General features: G+C 39.6%; 1 protein-coding gene across 1 annotated transcript in view; it reads right to left on the reverse strand.

The window, feature by feature from the left end:
* otog (otogelin) overlaps nucleotides 1–25,550 on the reverse strand; it is a 121,473-nt gene that overhangs the window by 64,858 nt on the left and 31,065 nt on the right. Inside the window, exons 9-21 of the mRNA XM_053617138.1 lie at nucleotides 24,765–24,874; nucleotides 24,364–24,489; nucleotides 19,758–19,866; nucleotides 18,299–18,345; nucleotides 14,999–15,144; nucleotides 10,622–10,754; nucleotides 10,340–10,517; nucleotides 8,145–8,269; nucleotides 3,888–4,100; nucleotides 3,623–3,788; nucleotides 1,529–1,603; nucleotides 1,387–1,430; nucleotides 894–1,059 (exon numbers count right to left, since the gene is read on the reverse strand). Of these exons, the coding sequence (XP_053473113.1) occupies nucleotides 894–1,059; nucleotides 1,387–1,430; nucleotides 1,529–1,603; nucleotides 3,623–3,788; nucleotides 3,888–4,100; nucleotides 8,145–8,269; nucleotides 10,340–10,517; nucleotides 10,622–10,754; nucleotides 14,999–15,144; nucleotides 18,299–18,345; nucleotides 19,758–19,866; nucleotides 24,364–24,489; nucleotides 24,765–24,874 (1,638 nt within the window). The remainder of the gene's footprint in view (nucleotides 1–893; nucleotides 1,060–1,386; nucleotides 1,431–1,528; nucleotides 1,604–3,622; nucleotides 3,789–3,887; nucleotides 4,101–8,144; nucleotides 8,270–10,339; nucleotides 10,518–10,621; nucleotides 10,755–14,998; nucleotides 15,145–18,298; nucleotides 18,346–19,757; nucleotides 19,867–24,363; nucleotides 24,490–24,764; nucleotides 24,875–25,550) is intronic.

Here is a 25,550-nt window from a genome sequence, read left to right on the forward strand (position 1 = left end):
GGTGTTCAAGTCGGTTGAGATCTGGTTACTGTGAAGGCTATAGCAATAGTATTTACAAAATTTTCATACTCGTCAAACCATTCTGTTCCCCCTTGTGCCCTGTGGATGGAGGCATTGTCATTCTGGAAGAGACCACTCTCATCCCATTACTCTCCATCACCATCACCCAAACATCTTTTGGAAGAATGATGTTCCATAGCTACAATACAGTCCCAGAGACTTGTACTTGTAATGCTCTGGTATTCTCCCAAAACCTAGTCTATAAAATCTATAAAACTTAAAAAACAAAAACAAAGCTACAAGTATAGCTGAATGTTGTAATATGTGGGTAGCCACACAACCAGAATAACATTTTCCTTTCTGCCCCTTGGTCCATGGTGGAACTATACCCAATGAAACCTCTATTTGTTATTATAGTTTGTAAATAACACCATGACACCTATCCCTGCTATTTTACAAAGCTGTTCAGATAAAAAATAGATTACACATCTTAAAAATGTACTGGAAATCAGAGCAATTATATGTGGGACATAGTGTAAAATGGGAAATGGTTTTGATATCTTGGCTGTTAAATTAGGTGTAAGTTGAAAATTGTGTATAATTTTTTTGTTTTTGTAATTTAATCACATAAATCCCCTTTACATTTGAAAGTGTATTAATGTTATTAATACAGCCAATTAATCACTCCACTCGAATTTTAATTGAATTATTATCTGATTTCAAATGGTTGAAAGTTTCTATTTGCCAGACTGATGATGTAAATCCCGAAAATCCTTATTTGGTGACGCAGACCCTGATCAAAATAACTTACTGAGCTGAATAAATAATACTATACAGGAGACAAAAAGGATGAGGAAATGGACAGGATAAGGAATACTTAAGAGGATACTTACCCCGGTGGACAGATGCAGCCGGGCACACAGGGCTCATGGCTGGAGCAGGTCAGGTTAAGCAGGTATGACTCACAGGTGTGAACACAAGCCAAACCTTTACTAGATGACAGTCCTTCCACCACATTCCCACAGTCCTCATAAACTTGCCCTGGAGGGCACAGTGTATCTGAAGAGAAAGTACACATATACATACTGATGGTAGATCCAGAAATGAAGTACTAAGATAATCATACAGTTCATTCAATTAGGGAAATGAATCAAATCTAGCATTCAAATAGATTAAACACATATAGGTATCTTTTCATTAATATCCTAATTCTTTAGTTCTTCCAAATATCCTTGCAAAGAATTGATATATATATCTTTATATAAAAATTCCCTCAAGCTACACACACAAGCACATGCGCAAACACACACACACACACACACACACAGAAAATGTGTCGTCTGAACTTTGAGGCTCAGATTTGAAGCCATAAATAATGACACTGACCTGTATTAATGCTTTGTGAGACAATTTTGCCATCTTGACAAATTCTACATGGAGAATCAGGATAAAAAGTCAATTTAGTTATACACTGGCAAACCACCATTAGCCAGATGCAATCACTGACAATTGTATGCCAGGAACTTACTGTATATCTGATGATGTCAGAATCACATCTCCAGGAGAGTAATCAGCTCCCAGGAAGGAGCATGGGCATTCACTCCTACACAATACATATGTGCCTTACATTAACGATTTCATTACACAAGTAATATATAGTCTAGTATCATTAGTGATAAATGAATTAAGATTAGATATACAGTCAGGTACAGTCGTGCTTGAAAGTTTGTGAAGAGTATAAAAATGTCTACATTTCTGCATAAATATGACCTAAAACATCGTCAAGTCCTAAAAGTAGATAAAGAGATCCCAATTAAACAAACGAGACAAAAATATTATACTTGGTCATTTATTTATTGAGTTCCAATTGTACATATCTGTGAGTGGCAAATGTATGTGAACAGAGTGAAAACTCTAAACTGATGTTTGGTGCATAAGCACAAATTGGAAGGTGCCCCTGCAGAAGACTCCATAGTTTTGCTGGGGGAATTTAACGGTCATGTGGGTAATGACAGTGAAACCTGCAGGGGAGTGATTCGGAAGAACGGCCAACCCAATCTGAACCAGACTGGTGTTCTATTATTGGATTTCTGTGCTAATCAAGGGTTATCTATAACAAATACCATGTTCGAACATAAGAATGTTTATAAATATATTTGGTATCAGAGCACCTTAGGCCACAGTTCAATGATCGACTATGTGGTAGTATCATTGGTCTTGCAACAGTATATTTTGGACACCCGATTGAAGAGAGGAGCTGAGCTGTTAACTGATCACCACCTGGTGGTAGTTGGGTCAGATGGTGGGGGAAGATACCGGACGGACCTGGTAAGCACAAGCGTTTACTGAGGGTTTGCTGGGAGCATTTGGCAGAGGCCCCTGTCCAGGAGATCTTCAACTCTCACCTCCAGCTGCACCCATTAGGGGTCGCCACAGAGGATCATTAGTCCGCATATTTGATTTGGCACAGGTTTTACACTGGATGCCCTTCCTGACGAAACCCTCCCGTTTCATCTGGGCTTGGGATGGGCACTGAGTGCAACACCCAGAAGCTATTGTTCCCTGCCCAGTAATCGAATCCGGGCCACAGTGGAGATTCCAAGCAAAAAGTACTGTAACAAAATATTATTTAAGGGGTGTGTACACTTTTACAACCATGTTATTGTAAGTTTTTCTTTCACTATTTATTTCCCTAAAATCTTTCTATTTGTTTTCCACTTGAATTTTGTTGGTTCCTATTTCACATCACACTTCTGATATGACTTTTTTTTTTTTTACATCACAACGAACATGCAATTTTACCAGGTGTGTGTAGACTCTTTGTATCCCACTGTATATACTGTATATAATGAATCACACACACACATTATATTATATTATATATATCTATCATTATTTTTACACTAATATTTATGTATCAGGTTGAACATACAACTTTATGAAGTTCTGTCATAGTTACAATTACAGTTATTTTTTTCGAGTCCCCCACTTCATTTTTGATTTATGGGTTTGAACCAAGCCCAAGTATTGAAAGCTTACAAATCTGATAAGTGCCAGCAGCATATTTTCTTTTTTAAACTGCCTTTGGCCCCCTTTATATTGCATAAGGGCAGTTAGTATTTGCTAGTTGAGAGAAAGTACATGTGGCAGCAGAGGTGTAGTCCAGAATCAGCTGTAGAAGAAGAGAGGAGTCAGGCTGTAGCCTAAAATACAGTATGATTGTTTTTCTCTTAGTAGGTGGCTGGACCTACAGAAGGATTGAGCCTGTGGAATGCTCAGAAGCCCCACAAAGTCATGCCATGGACTTGTTTTGTGTTGCCTTATTTGAGTGAATTATATTTTGCTGAAAAGCACCCGTTTCAAAATAAAAGGGGAAAAAAGCTAAACGACACCAAAATGAAACTGTCTCCCAAGTCCTACTTTTCAGTATACAAACACACAAGTATTTATAAACACTTCACATTCTAGGGGTTAAATTGGAACTGTCTGACTGTACATGGTAGTCATGTTTTCAGTGTGAGAACTGTAGTATAGGAGGAGTGCAAAGCCACCTTGACAAACAGATGAGAATAATACATCAGGCTTTCTGTTAAGCTATGTGTCATAATGCTGGTCACTGTACCTTTTAACACAGGTCTGTGTGTGCGTGCTGTAGTATGTTCCTTGAGGACACACACAACCCTCCTCACACTCATCTCCACAAAACTGTGTGAGTGACAGAGAGAGGCAGTGCCGTTCACAAGATGAAACACAAACGCCATATTCCATTGTTGGCGGACAAGTCACAGCTGCACAACATATACAGGTCTCAGCATGGGATTTAAAGATAAATGACTTAAAAATTTTTGGTGGTGCTGATTAGGAGTTACATGAAGGTATTCACTCACCACATTCAGGCACGTGTGAACGGAACTCAATGATGATACTGTGCTTCCTGCAGGCACGTGTGTAATGGGCAAGAGCAGCACAGAGACACTGTGTTCCACACCTGCACACATCTGCATGGCACTGCAGCTGGAAGGCCATGGGACTCACATGCTCATGACACACAGCAAATACCTCCTGCATCAATACGTCACACTTCTCCACAGCAAAGGACGCTGAATTCAGGCAGTACAAGCATGCAGGCACATATACAGCTTAATGATATGTAACTGACCCCAATTTGGCTGTGGGCCAAGCCTCAAAAATGTTCATTTCATCAGTCCCTGGCTCCCGAATACATTGTTGTTTTTTTTGTATTCACATTAAAAAATTTGTGTTAACATGTTAATGTTGGCAATAAAGATTTGCAAAAAAAAAAGTTACAGAACATCTATGAACAAAAATTCCAATCAGAGCTCTTCGTCAAGAGAAAGAAGGCCAATCAGCTTACTTGTTGAGTCACGCAGGGGCGTAACCTGCACCGGGCATTCAGGGCTGTAGCCCTGAAGATTTTTTCTTGGAGCAGTTTATTACTACGTAACTGCACGTCAGTAAAAGAAGACAGCAGTGTTGTACTTTTGTATCTTCAGTGAACAGAATGTTGTATTTTATTTTCAGTGAATGGAGGCAAGACCAGTCAGGCAGGGTTTACAGGAAAGTATGTGGAAACACTAGTGTCTTATTGGCTGGCAGGTCTCAATTCTGCCAAATGTTAGATAACAGCCAATTAGTGTGAGGGAAAAGTGGATATACACTGATTTTTTATTTTTTTTTAAACAGTAAAGGGGTTGAAACTTAAACACTAACATCCTCTCATGCTGAGCAGGAAAATAAGTTGTGTAAATGTCTACAGCGACCCTCCACTAATATTGGCACCCTTGGTAAATATGTGCAAAGAAGGCTGTGAAAAATTGTCTTTATTGTTTAAGCTTTTGATCTTTTGTTCAGAAAATTCACAACAATATTCTACTCTCATGGATATCAAACAATTGCAAACATAACACAGGTTTATTAAAAAAAAAATCTTTGTTAAATATGTGTGCCACAATTATTAGCACCCCTATGAATTCATATGAGAAAAATATATTTGAAGTATATACCCTTTGATATTTTACCTTTTTTAGTACACCTGGGTGACTAGGAACAGGAAATTGTTCAACCATGATCTCCTGTTTCACAGGGGAATAAATGAGGTAACACACAGGCCAAATTCCCTTAATCATTCATAACATTGGTTAAAACCAAGGAATATAGCTGTGATGTGCGGCAAAAGGTTGTTGAGCTTCACAAAATGGGAAGTGTCTATAAGAAAATAGCAAAAGCAATTAATAATTTGTAACTGTAATGGAATTTTTACATTTTTAATGTAACCCTCCTAACCCTGATTGTGGCGCACATATATTTAACAAATATTATTTATTTGGATAAACCTGTGTTTTGATTGCAATTGTTTGATATCCATGAGAGCAGAGTATTTTTGTGTTTTTTTTTAAACAAAACATAAGCTTAAACAATAAAGACAATTTTTCACAGTCTTCTTTTTCATATTTACCAAGGGTGCCAATATTAGTGGAGGACACTATATATGAGTTCCAAGTTGATATGAGCAGAGCATAAGGACATCTAATGTACTCTGCATGGCACTGTAACAGCTAAACCCATACAATGATAGCTTAGTTGTGTATCCCCTTCGCCAATTTTTAAAAAATATTTTATCAGTCTAGTAGTGCCGCAAACAATGATAACACCTGAGGCAAGTTTTATGATAAATTCAACTTTTTGTTCAATTTTCAGATTTTTTAAGCCCTCACATGCAAGAAAAAAATGCATGGAAACAGTCTATTAAGAAGTACATTTTAAGGTTTTTTTTTCGATGGAGAAGAATCTGGGCTTGGCCCCAGATGATAAACATCCAGCTAACGCTTGGGGTTGGGGCTCCAGTCCAGTTAAGTAGGGGGTTTTGTCCGAGGACGAAACCTCTGAGAATAATCAGTGTCATGTGGCGATGCCTACGTTCTCTGAGAATTTGGAGGTGTCCCCGGTTTCTAGCCTCAGGTCACACTCTAGGGGCATCTCCTTATCACAACATAGTAATGACAGACACCTCCCTCACGCGATGGTGCGCGGTATTAGATGGCTGTTCAGCTCATGGTCTCTGGAGCGGTGCTCATCTTGAGTAGCATATGCGGGCCATATTTCTAGCCCTGAAATGCTTTCTTCCTCAACTGTGAGGTCCCCATGTGTTAGTTGTGACAGAACACAGCGGTGGTCTCATATATTGACCACCAAGGAGGATTATGTTTGCGCCCCCTGTTCAGGCAGGTGCAACTAATTCTTCTCTGGGCAGAGAGAAAGTTTTTGTCAGTGAGTGCAATGTACATTCTAGGCAACTGGAATATGGAGGCAAACATCCTGTTGGGGTAGAGGCTGAGGGCCAGGGATTGGAGGCTCCATCCACAAGTGGTGGAGTCCATACGGTGGAGGTTCAGCCAAGCGGAAGTGGATGTGTTTGCGTCTGAGTAGACAACACACAGCCCGCTGTGGTTCGCCCTCAGTCCTCCCACACCATTGGGCCTGGACGCCATGGTGCACATGTGGCCCAGGTCACATCTGTACATTTTTCCTGTGATCTAGCGAGAGTTCGCCAAGACTGTCTACGTCTGCTGCTAGTAACACCTTATTGGCCAGCTAGAATATGGTTCTCAGAGATAATATCCCTGCTGGAATGGAACTCCTTGGGAGATTCGCATCTCCAGGGAACTACTGTCTGAAGCAAGAGGGCTGATTTATCACCCTCGGCTGGAACTATGGAAGCTGTGGGTCTGGCCCCTGAGGGGCACCAACTCATAGATTCTGGTCTCACAACTGAGGTTGTAGAGACCGTGTTGAACCCTATAGCACAATCCACGAGAAAATTGTATGCACTCAAGTGGCGATGTTTTGTCTTGTGGTGTGAGGAACGTCAGCTAGACCCAGTGAACTACACAATAGCTACAGTCCTGAAGTTCTTACAAGGTTGTTTCTCAGCAGGGATGGCTCCTTTTACAATCAGGGTCTACGTGGCTGCCATTTTGGTCAGCCACGGCCCCAATCATGGAGCCTCTGTGGGGCAAGATCCTCTAACTTTGTGGTTTATGTGTGGTGTCAAGCGGCTGAGGTCCATCTGCAGGCCGCGCATACCTTCCTGAGACCTTTCTGTGGTCCTGGAAGGTCTGACAGGGACCCCATTTGAGCCCTTAGAGTCAGCCTCTTAGAAGCTTCTGACTCTAAAGGTAACTCTTCTGCTGGCCCTGACATCTATCAAGTGAGTAGAAGATCTACAAGCTCTCTCTGTTGTCCCTATCTGCCTTGACTTTGCCCCTGGGTTAGCCAAGGCCTTCCTGTATCCTAGGCTGGATTATATTCCGAAAGTGCCTACATCTGCTGCCCAGCCAGTGGTGTTGCAGGCTTTCTGCCCTCCTCCATTCCTCACAACAGAACAAGAGAGAATGCACCTGCTGTGTCCAGTAAGGGATCTCTGTACTTAGGTCCATCACTCCAGCCAGTGACGTAAGTCGGAGTATCTGCTGGTCTGCTTTGGCGGCGACAGTAGAGGTGATGCTGTGTTGAAGCAGCGCATCTCTAATTGGATAGTGGAAGCAATCTCTATCGCTTATGAGGCGCGCGGTCTCGCTATGCCTCTGGGCATAAGGGCTCATTCCACTAGGGGGGTCGCCTTCTCGAAGGTGTTGTCCAAAAGGGTCCCCCTACAGGATGTGTGGGCTGCAGAGGGGTGATCTACACCACACACATTCATTCGATATCACAGCCTGAATATACATTCCATCCCGAGCTCAGATCTTTTTGTACTGATCATACCCTCAGTATGATGGAGTGGGTATTGTCGTTGCCACAGTGTGGAGCTCACGCAACGTTGAGTTCACTTTGGAAGGGAACGTCTGGTTTACGCATGTACTGCGTATGAATAAAATGAATAAAATTAAATATATACCAAACATAAATGTAACATAAAATTACGTTGAATGACTTTGCATAGCAAGCTATCTAAACTAAATTGGCAGTATAAATGAAGCATGAGCCAGTTTTGACTCAATCCCAAGCCAGGGATCGATCAATTTGAAACAGATTGCGAGGCCCACCACCTAAATCAAGTAATTTCATATACACCCAGATTATCATTTCTCTAAATGTGTGTGTGTGTGTGTGTGTGTGTGTATTACCGGCTTGCTGATGAGTATCACACGGATCCAACTGAGGCAAACTGGGCCGTGGCATGCATGCTGATGACAAGCGCCAAGCATTCCCAAACAAGTTTGGAGAGCTCTCTATCATGCCTGAGGGTGCACTAAAATGTATGCATTCATACAATAGACAAATCAAAATATAGACAAACAAAATATAAACACAAGACATAGCTAGATAGAAGAGTCCATAATTAATAGTATTGTAGTTCACTATTAACACATTTGTTTAATACAGTGGTGCTTGAAAGTTTGTGAACCCTTTAAAATTTTCTATATTTCTGCATAAATATGACCTCAAACATCAGATTTTCACACAAATCCTAAAAGTAGATAAAGAGAACCTAATTAAACAAATGAGACAAAGATTTTATACCTGGTAATTTACTTATTGAGGAGAATGATCCAATATTACATATCTGTGAGTGGCAAAACTATGTGAAACTTTGTTTTCAGTATGTGGTGTGACCCCCTTGTGCAGTAATAACTGCAACTAAACATTTCCAGTAACTGTTGATCAGTCCTGCACATCAGCTTGGAGGAAGTTTAGCCCATTTCTCAGTACAGAACAGCTTCAACTATGGGATGTTTGTGAGTTTTCTCACAAGAACTACTTGCTTTGGGTCCTTCCACATAATTTCTATGGTAATAGGGGAACAACTGTCTTGACTTTCCTCCATTTGTACACAATCTGTATGACTGTGGATGGTGGAGTCCAAACTCTTTAGAGATGGTTTTGTAACCTTTTCCAGCCTGATGAGCATCAACAACTGCAAGATCCTGTAGGTTCATCCTGTACAACATCAAGAAAATCCGACCCTACCTCACCGAACAGGCTACACAGATACTAGTCCAGGCTCTTGTTATCTCTAAACTGGACTACTGCAACTCACTGCTTTCAGGCCTCCCAGCCAGCTCCATCAAACCCCTTCAGATGATTCAGAATGCTGCAGCGTGCCTCGTCTTCAACCAGCCCAAGAGAACCCATGTCACACCCCTCTTCATCTCCCTCCACTGGCTTCCTGTAGTTGCCCGCATCAAATTCAAGGCCTTGATGCTCACCTACAAGACCTTGTCAGGAACAGCACCATCCTACCTCAACTCTCTCCTGAAGGCCTACGTTCCCTCACGGAATCTGCGATCGATTAGCGACCAATGCTTAGTAGTTCCCACTCAGCGTGGCGCAAGGTCCCTTTCCAGAACCTTCCCACTAACTGTTCCTCAGTGGTGGAATGAACTTCCAATCTCAATCCGGACTGCAGAATCTCTCACCATCTTCAAAAAACAGCTAAAATCCCACCTCTTCCGTGAACACCTAACCAACTCATTAAAAAAAAACAAACAAAAAAAAAACAACATTATATATATTTGCACGTTCCACCTCTACTCTGTGCACTTTGCTTCTTCTGGAACTCAATTAATGGATCTTGTATGGTTGCACTACTTGTATTGTTCTCTGCTAGATATATTGCTTTGCTTGTATTTTTCTCATTTGTTAGTTGCTTTGGATAAAAGCGTCTGCTAAGTGAATAAATGTAAATGTAAACAACTCTTTTGAGGTCCTAGGAAATCTCTTTTGTTCATGCCATGATACACTTCTACAAACATGTGTTGTAAAGCTCAGACTGCAGATTCTTGTTCTTTAAGTAAAACAGGGCACTCACTCACACCTGGCTGTCATCCCATTGATTGAAATCACCTGACTCTAATTTCACCTTCAAATTAACTGCTAATCCTAGAGGTTCACACGCTTTTGCCACTGCGAGATATGTAATGTTGGATCAGTTTCCTTAATAAATAAATGACATAAAATTATTATACTTATATTGTCTCATTTGTTAATTTTGGTTCTCTTTCTCTACTTTTAGGGCTTCTGATTATGTTTTATGCAGAAATAAAGAAAATTCACAAACTTTCAAGCACCACTGTACAATGACATTTGCCATAGGGGCAGGATGACAAAAGTTTCAAATCAAGTGTACAAACAGCCTAAATTAAATCAGACTGAATCTGTACCATTGTAGTCTTCAGATAGGAATGTTAGGCAATTTTCCTTAATAGTGCTATATTCACACAAAAAGATCAACTTTGGGATTTACATAAGAAGTGATTTACATAAGAAGATACATAGAACATGTATTTTTCTAAAATAGGATGAAACACAAGATACTCACAGAAAGTCATCCTGTATGTTACCATTGAAGGTACCACATAACCCTACTGTGTCGTCCCTCCACAATTCCGCAAGCTGTAAATACAGCCGGAACTCTTTCCAGTTGTACTGTAGCCGTAAACCCTGTACTGTCTTTACCTGGACAAACATGGATGACACCTCCTGGATCTGAAACATCTCTATGTAAAAAGAAAAAATGCATGCCTTTAAGTTTAACATAAGTACAGTAGCATGATATTCAATTTACTTCTCTTTGTCTGTAGCACGAACAACAATGTGTTACCATCTGAATATGGTAGAGAGATACGGATCTGGCTTGCCATGTACACCTCCCCACTGTGGCTGAGCGTGACCTCAGTACGTGGGTCCTCATTCAGGACCAGGTTCACTGACTGAATACAAGCCCCATCCAGATTCTATAGTACAGCACACACACACACACACACACACACACACACACATTGTAAGTACCAGTGATGAACAGCTAAACAGGAAGGGCAACATATTGTATCTAAAGCATTAATTTCAGATAATTATGTAGTTCAGAAACTGGGCTTTTATTCATGACAGATCAGAGATTGTGAGGAAATTTGAATTCATGTGTATGCTGTTCACATGGACATGACCCACTCTGAGGCTGAATTGCTTCATTCATGAGGCTACAGACACTACTAAAGGTGCAGTCTGTCCAAAAACAGATCTCTCGGCAAGCACTTTACTGAAATGCTTCTTTCTCTGTTTCTCTCTCTTTCCCTCCACTCCAAGGTCTTTGAAAATCATTCGCAGCTGTCAGAGATAAGCTGATTGAAAGATTCCAGACAGGGGTCTAGTATACCAAGGTGCTCCATACACATTGAGTTTATTTGTCATCAGCTCTGAGCTTTAGGAGTTGGCCACTTTAAGAAAAAAAAGCTTTTGAGCCTTTTGATGTTCTATCAAATGTTGAAGCACACACCATTTCAAACTCTGTTTCATCTTCAACCAAAGAGCTGTGAAGGAGCAAAAGAAATCCGGCAGGGGCTCAATAGAGCTATTTTACTAATCTAGTAAATATGTATTTTACTTCCTTTTGTACCAGACTACCAAGATGGTTTCCTTCACATCTAGTGGAATTTTCCCATTTGCTTGTATCTTTGGCAAGTACCAATAGTGAAGTCATGCTTATCTTCCTTCCTTCCATCCTCATCTTGCTGAGGAGTAGAGGAAGTGCATTCAAAGTTGCCCAGTATAGCATTGTAATCATTTGATTTTTGCTATTTATATGATTGTTATTCTTACAGTTAATCTGCACAATCAGATAGTGTGTTCATGCGCATACGAGTCTCAGTGATTCTAATAATTCTACACTTTCATCCAATGTTAATGCCATTTTTACCTGTAAGGAAACAATAAATATAATAATACAAAAATAAATAAGTAAATAAATAATGAATGCAAAATCACATATATGTAGTTTTAACTCACATTGGTTTCATTGTGTAATGGATAGAACTCTGGAATCAAATCCTTGGAACCTGCAAAGACTACAATGACTCTACACTCTCTTCAAATATAACTGTGTTGCCTCCCAGAACAATACCAGCATCATCACATTTGCAGATGATACCACAGTCACTGGAATAGTGACTGGGAGCGATGTATAGTAGGGTGGTGGCTGATGTGGTGGCATTATGCCAGAACAACAATCTCTCCCTAAATGCCACCAAAACCAAGGAGATGACTGTCGACCCATGAAAGAGGAGGGAACAGCACACACCACTGCACATAGATGAGACTGAGGTAGAGAGGGTGAAAACCTTTAAAATCCTTGGTGTTCACATCAGTGAAGATCTTGCCTGGTCCCACAACACAACACATCTAAAAGGAAGTCCCACCAGTGTCTGTACTTCCTGATAAGGCTGAAGAAAATTGGCATGCCAGCCAAAATTCTTAGCCACTTTTACAGGGGTACCACAGAGAACATTCTCACCAGCAGCATGATAGTCTGGTTTGTTAACTAGCCCTGCTCAGTGCTGCAAGGCTCTTCAGCAAGTAGTTACAACTGCTCGGACCATCTCAGGAGTAGCTACCCATCACTGAAGGATATTTATGACACCAGAGTCACCAGAAGAGCCCACAGTATCATCTTGGACAGAACCCACACCCAACACAGCCTGTTTAAACTCCTACCATCAGGTAGATGCTACAGGAGTGTAAAATCAAGAACCACATGGTTAAGGAAGAGTTTTTATCCATCAGACTTGTCTTGACTTTTCAGACACTGTGTAATATTTGACTTTTTGTCATGATTAACTGTGTCATGGAATGTACACATGATCTATTCTTTGACTGGGCACTGCAGACGCAAGCCTGTTCAACAAGTCAACATGTGTGTGGGAAGTCCTTTAAATAAGGGCTGCCCAATTCCTACTGGTGTGCTTGTGAAAAAGAAATTGCTTCATGCTATTCTGAGAGTACTGGTTCAGATCAGTGTGTAGGGCTGCAGATATGCTTGATGCATAGTTAGCTCTCTGGTGGGAAGCAAGCTAGTGTGCATCTGTGTGTATCTGTGTGTCCTAACACATCTGCACTAATATGTCTTAATGCAGGCATACTGTGTAAACCAGGTCTGATCAGTGAACAGGAGAAGCTCTTGACCAGTATCTGCATGATTTTTTTGCATTGCGCGGCTGCCACATGATTGGCTGATTTGATAATTGCATGAATGTGCAGGTGTACAGGTGTTACTAATAAACTGGACATTTAGTGAATCTCTCAAAACAAACAAACAAAAAAATAACTGAAAATGTAAACCCATCCACTCATAACTTATAACTGAATGCTGGTGTTGCTTTTTCTCCTGCCAGCAGCTGAGACACACTGTGGATTAACAGAAGTATGGCTGTGATGCTTCTAAGTTCTAAAGTTACTCATTACTTCTGTATTTGTGAGCTGCGTACCTACTAAATTAATGAAATTAGATAGCAGATACTCTATCTCACAGCAAAACTATACCTGGGCATTGGAAAATCCATATGGGGGTGGATACGTTCATTTGAAACACCCAGAGGCGTTAACTGGACTATTAATCATCGGGGCAGAGACCAGATTTTCCTCCATCAAAAAACATTTTAAAATGTACTTCTAAATAAACTGTTTCCATAACTTTTTTTTTCCTTGCATGCGAGAGCTAATTGCTGAAAAACTGTGAAAATTGGACAAAAAATTGGATTTATCATAAATCTTGCCTCGGGTGTTATTGCTGTTTGTAAGACTACCAGACCGATAAGATATAAAACTTATTGGCTATATAACACAAGACTAGGCTAGTTTGTTGCTAGCCATGGGGAGGCACAACTAAGCTATCATTATATCGGTTTACCTGGCTACAGTTACAGTACATTAGCTGTCCTTATGCTCTGCTCATATGTTCACGTAACTTGGAACTCATACAGACATTTACACACTCTGTTTTCCTGGCTCAGCAGGAGAGGATGTTAATGTTTCAGTCTCAACCCCTTTTCCCTCACACTTACTGACTGGGTGCTAGCGTTTGGCAGAATTGAGACCTGTCAGCCTGTAAGACACGAGTATGTCCACATATTTTCCTTCAAACCTTGTCTGATTGGTTGTTCCTCTGTTCACTGAAGATACAAAATTACAACACTGCTGTTTTCTTTTACTGATGTTCAGTTACATAGTAACAAACTGATCCAAGTGGAAAATTATTCGGGGTTAAAGAAAAAATCTTCAGGGCTACAGCCCTGAATGCCCAGGCCAGGTTACACCCCTGGGAACACCAATCGCAGAGTAGACAACTCCAGACAAGGCAGAATAAAAGGCTGTGGTCCAGAATGCATTGGTACAAATCTATAGCTATTTGCTTACTCATCACTGTTGTTTGAAACTGCAGTACATTCAACAGACTTTCTAATTATGCTGGCAAACACTGGGGCCTTATCTTTTATCTAAACCCCATATCTTTTCATCCCTCACTTTGATTGACGTCTTGGATTTACTGCACAATTGACTGGAAGCTTCTCTTCCTGGGTTTTTCCTTAAACATGTATGTGACAACACTGTCTGATTCATCATAGTCCATGTGCCCTGTGGTGAGTTTGAGTGATCCTCACACTCAGTAGAGTAAAATAGCAATTCTTATCCACAGTACAATATCAGCCCTTGAGTGATGCCAATCATAAAAACCTTTGTGACGACTTTCAAATACATTGCCACCAGTAGTAAGAAAGAAAACCAGCCTCTGCCTGGCCACCTAGGTCACCCTGGGTGGATGAGATTGGTCAGTGGAAGAGCAGGATAGAGCTCCCCTTTTATAGGCTACCCATCTAAGGTCATGGTTACAGATATTAGCTGACATTAGCTGTGCCAGTGCTACTTGGCAAGGAAATGAGCAAATGGCCATACTGGACTAGTTCTGAAGTAAACCATTCTGGCGGTCCTCCACTCAGGTGTAGAACTATATTTACAAACATAACCTTCAGTTTCTGTGAAACAATTTCACAGAATTTCTAAGTTCACAGTATTTCTATAAATTTTATGTAGTCTGACAACTAACTGAAATGATTTATCTAAATTTATATATTTAAAAAAAATTCATTAGCGTGCAATCAACAAGCATTTTATAAATTCTGTGATAATATGACAGCGTCAAGGCACTTACAGGTCCACATGGAGTATTCTGGATTGTCACAATGAACCCGCCTGGGCTTCGGCTTTTGGCTAAAACATACTGGCATGTAGCTGGGAAGGTGTAAACACGGCCATCAAAAGATTGAAAATACATGTCTCCTGTAACCGAGCATTCCCCTGCAACATATAACACACACAACATGTTTATCAGCCACATTATTTTCATTTATATTAGAACTGCAGGTCTAGAGTTACAGTTAGAGTTATGCACATAATAAAAACATCTTCCAGCTAGCCTGTTCCCAATAATACCTTATTCAAAATATTTATAATCTAGCTAAAATTTATTCTTTGATGAACAGGTCATGCTACATATTTACACCTATGTGTTGTACAATGAAAGTAACTGAAAGAACAGCATATATACTGCACTCCCAATCACAGCATATAATCCACACTACTCCTCACACTTCAGCACGCTATAGAGGATGTGGATATTACAGAGGTGCCTATTTTACTATTCAGATATCTATAAGAGGTAATGAGCAGATATTCATTTCACCACTAGTAGAGTAGAAAAATCCTGCTGATAGTGTGTTTACATATTTACAGAATATTAAACAAAATATGAAATGCACTGAAAATGTTTTATGTCAGTTTTACTGGCTTTTTTGGCTGCTTGCTCCCAAGACCTTTTTTTTTTAGGCCCAATGCATACCTCTAACCTTCAATACTACGAAAGTGCTTCTCTCTGCATGAAAATATTGCCTTTTCTTTTTCATACTTTCGTCCTGATTTCATGTAAACATAGAGCATAACAAATACCCAGAAAGTGATTTCAGTATTCAAATGCTGGTGCATGTGCAACAGATAACGAGGTATTAAAATACATGCTATTGGTTACAGTCCCTTCTGAAAGTATTGGAATAGCAAGACCAATCCTTTTTTTTTTTTGCCATACACTGAAGACATTTGGGTTTAAGGTCAGAACTTCAAGCCATTTTGGAGCTGAGAAAAGAGGGAATATTGGCAAAATCAGAGCAATTGCACAAGCATTGGGCATAGCCAATACAACAATTTTGAATGTCATGAGAAAGAAAGAAAACACTGGTGTACTAATAACCAGATATGAAACAGGTCAGCCAAGGAAAAAAACAGCAGTTGATGACAAAAATATTGTGAGAGTTGTGAAGAAAAACCAAAGAACAGCAGTCAGTGACCAACAACCCACACAGTGAATACAGATTTGAGCCACAAAAGTTCTGGAACCAAGATTCACCTCTACCAAAGTGATGGGAAGGCCAAAATGTGGAAAATGAAAGTATCTGCTCATGTGGAAGGTTTTAGACTGGCCATCACAAGACTTTAACCCAGTTGAGCATGTATTTTACCTACTGAAGGGAGAAACACCTCAAAACAAACAACAACTGAAATAAGCTGTGCTACAATCCAGGAAAAGAATCACAAACGAAGAATACAACAGTTGGTGATGTCAATGGGTCACAGGCTTGATGCAGTTATTGTAAGCAAGGGATCTACAATCTTTAATTACACAGGTAGATGTTGACCTGCTATGGCATTACTGCCTGTCGCCCCTGCTCTGTTTCCCATAGGATTACCACTCTTCCTTCAGCCATGCCACCATGCCTAACGCAAAAACAATACAGGCCTCCCCAGTGACTAAGGCTGTGACAAGCCCCACTGGCACCATTAATGCGTGCTGGTTCCATATGGCATAGGTCAGCTGCAGGGTCATCAGCTGGGTAACACTACTCAACAACGTTTTATTCCTTTAACACCAGAGTGTCTCCTGGTGGCAGAGCAGTGGCAGGGAGATCTCAATACCATCCCCTCAAACCCAAATGTCTTCACTGTAGAGCAAAAACAAACTAATCGTTCTTGCCATTCCAGTACTTTTGGAGGGGAGTAACTTTAAAATAATTTAGCACGGAGACAAATTAATTTCAAACCTGGGGTTTGTGCTTAGATTTTATTGTCTCAGTACCTGCATAAACCTGCATTTACCATTCTGATAGTATCAGTATCTGACTGCGATGGCATTTAATTTGACATGTTTTCAAACTGAATTCATTTTATGCAATACAAATATTTTATTCTATTCTATTCTTATTTTATTTATAGTGTTTTACATAACTTGGAAATAGAACCTTGCAGAGAGTCATCTGATAACCACAATCCTGATATTAAATAATAAAAATGAAAAAGGTGCGATAAGATATGATGAATAACTGAATAACAAGCCAGGAGTTAAAGAGGTTAGGAATTTTCTGTAAATTATATACATATGTGGCAAATATCATGAATATGATATGTAAAGAAGGCAGTGGTGGCTCAGTAGATGAGTAATGATTCATATTCCCACTATCTGGTGTCACCCAGAAGAGGATGGGTTCTCTTTTGAGTCTTCTCAAGGAGTTTTGTCTTGCCACCATTGCCACTGGCTTACCCATTAGGTATCTAAATTTAAATTTGGATTTCTGTAAAGATGATTTGTGCAGTTACCATTGTTAAAAGTACTATATAAATAATTTTGACTTGAACTGATTTAAATAAAATCATTGTTTGATCTGTTCTGATAAGACAAGAGGCATTAAATTTATTTCATTTTATTATATAAGTTGTACTCTACTATCACACAGTCTTGGCATGTTAATAATAATTAATAATACGCTAGTAAAATTGGATAGTGCCATCTTACCTTATAAAACAAGATATACCCTGCAGCATACACCTAGTAACTTTGGCTAGTAGCTTTCAAGTAGAAACATGGAAATGCCTGATCCCAACTGGTTATTGCAATTTTTCATCATAGCAACTGGTAGCCAATAAAATGTGATCACAGAAACTATGTAAGAAATTAATTTGTTGTCTGGTGTGACTAAACAATGCAAGTGCAAAACAATGCTGTTTTTTGCTGTACACTGTATGCATGTCATGTTCACCAACCACAAATTAGGAAATCGAACTGCCATAATATACCAAACCCAAAATCCCACACCACCACCCTGCTATGCCAATGACAATCATGAACAAAGAACAGTTCAGTGGTTAAGATGTTGGACTACTGATCAGAAGGTCATGAGTTCAAATCCCACTACTGCAGGCCCTCGTGCAAGGCCCTTAACCCATTGTATAAATGAGATCAATGGTGTCTGGATAAGGGCATCTTATCCCGATGCCAAACGCCGTAAATGTAAGGAAGGTACTAGAGGTACTCTCCACACTGGAGAAAGTAATGGAAGGAGACGTATGTAAAAGCAATAGAGACTGATTAAGAGGGAAAAGTGGAATAGAGTTAATGAGCATGAACCTGGGCAGCTGTGTTCCGTGCAGTTCCACACATCCCCAACACATGTGCTAAAAGAGATGGACATCAGAGGCACAGAGTCAATATTTAAAAAAAATGTTTTAAAAACGGTCTGTCTTAAATCTTATGTCTAAATACAGTGCTGTGAAAAAGAAGTTCCTGAGAAAAGTTTTTTTGTGTTTATCTCATGCTAAATAGTTTTGGATACACAATACAGTTTTTTTAAGCAAAAAAAAAAAAAAAAAAACTATATATATATATATATATAGATATAAATCCAACGCCTATCATCCATGTGAAAAACTAATTGCTCCCTTAAACTTAAAATCGGCTTGTGACACCTTTAGCAGCAATAACTGCAACCAAAAGCTTCCAATAACTGGAGATCAGTCTTTCACTTACTTCTAGGACTAGGATTTACTCCTATTTTTCTGAATTTACTCCATTATTGTCTTGCTGCCCACCGGACAGTCTCCGTTAGGATTTTCTGGAAGGGAGTAGAATTCATGTTTCCCTCAATTATTGCAAGCTGCCCAGCTGCCCTTAAGCAGCAGAGTATCCCCACGCCATCACACTTCCACCACCATGCATGACCGTAAGATATGATGTTCTTTTTGTGGAATTCTGTGTTTGGTTTACGCCAGATGTAACGGGACCCATGACTTCCAAACAGTTCAGCTTTTGACAGTTCACAGAACATTCTCCCAAAAGGTTTGAAGATAATCAAGGTGTGTGTTGGCAAAATTCAGAAGAGCCTTAATGTTCTTGTGGGTTAGCAGAATGCCATGGATGCCATTTTTGCTGAGTGTCTTTCTAATAGTGGAGTCATGAACAGTGACCTTTATTGATGTAAGAGAGGCCTGTAGGTCCTCTGATGTTGTCCTTGGCTCTTTTGTGACTTTCTGGATGAGTCTTTGCTGGAATTTGGAGGAATTTTTTCAAGGTTGACCACTTCTGGGAAGGTTCACTACTGTGCCAAGTTTTTCCTTTTGGAGATAATGGCTCTCACTGTGGTTCTTTGTAGTCTCACTGGCTTTGAAACCCTTCCCAGACTGAAGTATTTCACTCACCTTCTTCCTCATCATTTCTGGAATTTCTTTAAATTTTGGTGTAGTGTGTTACTGGGTAAGACCTTTTAACCAACTTCATGCTGTTGAAAAAGTTCTATTTAAGTGTTGATTTGATTGAACAGGGTTTGCAGTAATCAGGCCTGGTTATATCAAGTCCAGCTGAACCCCATTATCAATGCAGTATTATAGATTGTGGGAATTAGTAACTATGGGGGCAAATACATTTTCACACAGGCCCAGTTATTACTGGATAACTTTGTTTTATCTTAGATTTTGTTTTAATTTCTGTAACAATTTAGCATGGGATATACACAAGAACAGAAGAAATCAGGATGGGGCAAATACTTATTACAGTGTGTAGACATTGCATAGAAGTTATGGTTGTGTCTAACCAGTTGTTGCACTCCTCCTGTATAGTGTGTCCTGAGGGATACAGCATTCCCTGGTGCTCACAAGGACAGTCTGATGGCTTCACACAGATGCCATCCTCATAGATTAGATCTGTCAACACACACACACACACACACACACACACACACACACACACACACACAGAGAGAGTTTATTAGGCAGTACCATATAGGCATGAAACATAGTCATGGGAAAAAGAAAGTACACCCTACTTTAATTGAAATGTTTTCATTTATCAGCGCCTAAATAACAAGTGTGTGGTCCTCACTTCCTTTCATAAAGAACCAACCTAAAAACAGATATGTAGTCTTTAAAAAAAAAATAGTTGTGACAGTATGGAAAATTCTAATAAAAACAAAGTGGAGTGATTTGTAAATGTACAAATGACTTATATTTAAACAAACAACAACAACAAAAAAATCGTATAAAGTCAAGTTATTTGATGTTTTACATAATCAACTGCATAGTTTTTTTTGTTTTAAATAAATGTTTATTTTGAAATTCATGCATGCAACATGTTCCAAAACGTTGGGACAGGGCATTTTAGCACTGATAATGATGTGATAAGTTGAAATAAGAAGGTGATGTGAAACAGGTGAAGCAATTGTCTAATCATAGTATATAAGGAACCTCCAAAAAAAGCCTAGTCCTTCACGAGTAAGGACAGGTCGATGCTCGCTGATCTGCCAACAGATGCGTCAGCGAATAATCCAACACTTTGAGAACAACATTCCCCAAAGACAAATCGGTAGGATTTTGGGCATTTCACCTTCTACAGTGCACAATTCTGAATGAGTGTGATCTCCGTACATCAACACTGTCCAGAAGCTCCGCCCACTTCTCTGGGCTCGGTCTCGTCTGAGATGGACAGTAACACAGTGGAAGCATGTTTTGTGGTCCGACGAGCCGACATTTCAAATAGTTTTTGGACAAAACATCCGTCGTGTTCTCCGGGCCAAAGAGGAAAAGGACCGTCCGACCTGTTATCAGCATCAGGTCCAAAAGCCAGCATCTGTCATGATATGGCGGCGTGTCAGTGCCCATTGTATGGGGGCATGTCAGTGGCCTTGGTATGGGGGCGTGTCAGGGTCCATGGTTTGGGGGAGTGTCAGTGCCCATGGCATGGGTAACTCGCACATCTGTGAGGGCAGCATTAATGCAGAAAGATATGTACACATTTTGGAGTAACATATGCTTCCATCCAGAGCAGGACAACACCAAACCACATTCTGCCCGGATTACAAGCGCATGGTTGCGTGAGCAGAGTGTGCGGGTGCGACCATGGCCTGCTGCAGTCCTGACCCGTCTCCCATTGAGAATGCGTGGCGCATTACGAAGCACAAAATAAGGCAACGAAGGCCCTGTACAGCTGTGCAGCTGAAGAAATGCATAAATGATGAATGTGGAAAATTCCACTTGCTAAACTTAACCAACTGGTGTCTACAGTCAGCGTCCAAACACTTAATAAGTGTTATTAAAAGAAAAGGTGATGTTACACAGTGCTAAACAGTCAACTGTCCCAACTTTTTTGGAGTGTGTTGCAGTCATCAGATATGAAATGAGTGTATATTTTCAAAAATAAATTTAATTCACAAAGTAAAACATCAAATAATGTGTTAATAATGTGTTTTCAATATAGTACAGCGTGAACTGAGTTTTCAAATGACTCTTTTTGTTATTTTTAATTTTTTTTGCATTTTCCATACTGTCCCAACTTTTTCAGAATTGGGGTTGTAAAATAAAAACATAGAATTAAAGGAGGGAGTGCTTTTTCCCTACCCTATGATTGTATGTATGTCAAGGACAGATGACATTCATGCTCAGAGCGGCAAGCATTGTCGTTAAAAGAGAGCACAAGGTGCCATGACTTCTCCACAAAAGAGTATCTGCAAGTACCTTGCATTTTTTTTCTGAACAGTGAAAAAATGCAAGAGAGAAGAAACCCTTAGTGAGTGAGAGGGGGAGAATTCTCCAACAAGAGAGTAAAAATGTGTAAGAAATTTCCCTTCTGAAAAATTCACATTGGTCTGACCTTCTTTGCCATCTGGCAAGTTACTTTCCAGTTTCCTTATTACTAGCTTTATTTCATCAGCACTTACCAGCCGCCAAAGATGGTCTCCCAGCTTGACCAGTGTAGCTTGTGTTTTGGTAGCTGGTTAGACCATGCCAGATTATTCAGCAGAGTTGTATATGAGAGAAGTTGAAATATTTGTGTGCAAATATGGAGTTTACGATGGGGGAAGAATTTGTTCATCTCAACCAACTATCACTGCAAGGTGACAGTCAATATGGAAATACATAAGATAGGTCTATGTTTTGTATTTTTGTCATTTGTTTTCCTTTTTCACAGCTCAGTGGAACAATTTAGAGAGGTATTTAGGGAGCTAAACAGATGCATGTCTTTTTCAAATGAAAGTTTTCAGGCTGGAACATTGCCATGCTTGATTGAAGAGCACAAATACTGCAAAAAATTGTGGACCACTTGACTTGTTTTCTGGCAAGGAGTAGTCCTGTTAGTATTTTTGAGTCGTTTGTTGTTGTTGTTGTTCTTCTCTTCTACTTATAATTATTTTGACCTTTTTATGCCATTTTCTTTATGTAATCTCTTGTGCTCATACCCTAGGAATAAAATGTAAAAAAATAAATATATATAATAATTTTTGAACGTATGACCATATCATTACGAAACTTGGTATGTTTCTTCAGCATGATGCCTTAAAAGTATTCAAAACGTTTCGGGATGACGTCACCTTGTGGTCAGAAGATATAACATTATTTTAAGCTGCTAATAACTTTTGCCTGTTTTTGCCTCTTCTCATGATATTGGTCTTGATAGATTCTTGGGTCATACTGAGAACAGTGAAACCAGTTATGCCATGGTCTGCTGAACTTGCTGTCTGCCATTTTGAATTACTTTGAAAACCTTTGTTCTCGAGCTCCTCCTAGATGGTTGCTCTGATCATCACCAAAATTGGCTCAGAATATCAAGAGGCCATGCTGGCAAGATTCCCCTTCGTTTGTCAAACCATTCTTGAATAACAGGAAAACAAATTTGACTATGAGCATGCCAACATGGACGTGAGGATATATCTCCATAACACTTTACCATATTCAGACCAAACTATATTTAAGTCATGTGCTCCTTGTGCTCTCTTTTAATAACCATAGAATATAATATTTAAATAGTAGTATTTAAATCATAGTATACATATGCTACTAAATTAGTTTAAAATCTATTATACAGCCCCTTCCAAAAAATTGGAATGGCTAGGCCAATTCTTTTGTTTTTGCTATAGACTGAAGGATATGGTATCAAAAGTGGAATATGAGACAATAAATATTTATGTGCTTCAGCTTTCATTTCCTGATATTTACATCTAGATGTGCTAATCAACATAGAACATTAGACCTTTTGTTTGAACCCACCCATGTTTCAAGTGATCAAAAAATTGGAACATGTGACTGACAGGAGTTACTTGTTGCCCAGGTGTACCCTGTTTTATTGATTGATTAAACAGTTCATAACTTTGAATGTCTACTCTTGGTTTGATCCCTGGGTTTTACCTGTGAAGTCTGCATTTGTTGTTAAAAAGGACAAACCCACATAAAGACCAGAGAGCTGTCTATGGGAGAAATGCAAGCCATTTTGAAGCTGAGAAAATAGGGAAAATCAATCAGCAGCACTGTCAAGCATAAGACTTAGACTGAGGAGAAATATAGAGGTCATACCAGAAGATTCCAACCACTCATCAGCAGTAGGTATTGTAAGACCAGATTGGAATTCACAAAGAAATAAGTATATAAGCCGGAAAAAATCTGGAACCAAGATTAACCTCTACCCAAGTGATGGAAAGGCCAAAGAAAGAAAGGATCTGCTCATGAACCAAAACATGAGCTCATGCTCAGTGGAGTTAGTGTCATGGCTTGAGACTGCATGACTGTTTCTGGAACAGGCTTTTTTGATGACATAATTCATGATGGCAGCAGTAGATTGAATTCTACAAAAACATTCTGTCTGCCAATTTAAAAAAAAAAAAGCATCTTATTGGGAGGAACTTTCAGCAAGACAATAACCCAAAACACACTGCCAACACATGAATGAAAAAAGTGGAAGGTTTTAGATTGGCCAAGTCAAACAACAGAGTTTAACCCAATTGAGCATGCATTTCACTCCTCCTGAGGAGGAGACTGAAGGATCAAACTTCTGTAAACAAACAACAACTGAAAGAAGCTGCAGTGCAAGCATGGATAAGCAACACAAAAGAAGAATGCAACAGTCCGGTGATGTCAGTGGGTCGCCAGCTTGAAGTTATTACAAGTAAGGGATCAGCAACCAAATATTATACTTGAATTTTCTTTAACACTATACTTCTGCTCACCTAAAATTGTGTGGTGTTCTAAGCTGTTTACCACATACAGATGTAAATATCACGAAAGTTGAAATTCTCATCTATTGTCTCATCAAATTTCTTCAGTGTTTAGCAAAAACAAAAGTATAAACCTTGCCATTCCGATAATGGGGGGGGGTCAGACTGTAAATTCTTGTCTCATAAGTATGCAGAAATGCATGTTTAATTTCTTATTCACCGTCTGGACAGTAGCAGCCATCCAAACACTGTAGTTTACTGTCAATGCAGATGTGTTCAATATTGCAGTGCACAGGACAACATGTGATGCACTCTCTGTAAAGGAGCTCTGCAGGGCACTCGATCCCTGCACAAACCAAAATCAAACTCAAAGATATCACATTCCATAAATTTTGAACTATACAAATGATTTAAAAAATACATAACATTGTGTATCTTACAAAATCCACATGTACACCTGCAAAGGAGTCATTTCTCTAATATAAGATTCAATACCATACTGTTTTGATTGTTTAACTCATTCTCTTCTAAATACAAATACACATTCAGACCGAACATTATACACAACAACTATCCTACAACTTAACACTAACCAGCAAATACTGCTTACGTGTTACATACCACATTGAGGGAAATGTGCTCTCCAGTTGTGTAATGGGTGTCCAGCATGAGCACATGCTCTTGTATACTCAGTGAACACTTGGCAAACCATATCACCACTGGAACCAGACCTACCCATTGGAACCAGTACGATTATGAAACACAAACACACACACACACACGCACAATTATCACAATATTATCCCAAAAAGAAATAAAATTACTATGGGACAGATTTACGTACATACTGGACCTGCTCAAATCCACTTTTTCAATTAAAACTGGCTGCTGCATTGATTAGTAATTTAACAAATTAAGAAAGAGCTCATAAATCATCTAGATTTTCAAACCTGCTTTTTGATCAATAATAATGCAAACACACCAGCCATGTATTTAAATATGATTCTATGAAGCTAAGGAATCACCTGATTACATTATTGTGTGTGCATGCTGAAAACTTCCAAAGTCACAAAGTCACCATATGACACAGAATATGATATAAGTACTGTTGTCATAAAACCATTGTTTCCCTGGAACCTTATCACCAAAGTTCCTAAATCAGGCCTGGTTCCATATGACAAGGAACACTGGTGTTCATCCAGTGTTCACTGAACAACAGTTAGATATGTAACTAGTGTTCTATTTCACCTCTCCTTACTGACATGGTTAGTGAGCATCACTGGCCACAATGTCACCAAACTCACACCACTGGGAGGTGTGAAGTTAACCCTGAAGAGCCTGGAGAATGAGCTCAATGATGTCCAGGTAGCAGCAGTGCAGACATCTCCTCTTCCGAGACACACCTTT

Source organism: Ictalurus furcatus, chromosome 27, assembly GCF_023375685.1.
Source record: "Ictalurus furcatus strain D&B chromosome 27, Billie_1.0, whole genome shotgun sequence".
Classification (NCBI taxonomy): Eukaryota; Metazoa; Chordata; class Actinopteri; order Siluriformes; family Ictaluridae; genus Ictalurus; species Ictalurus furcatus.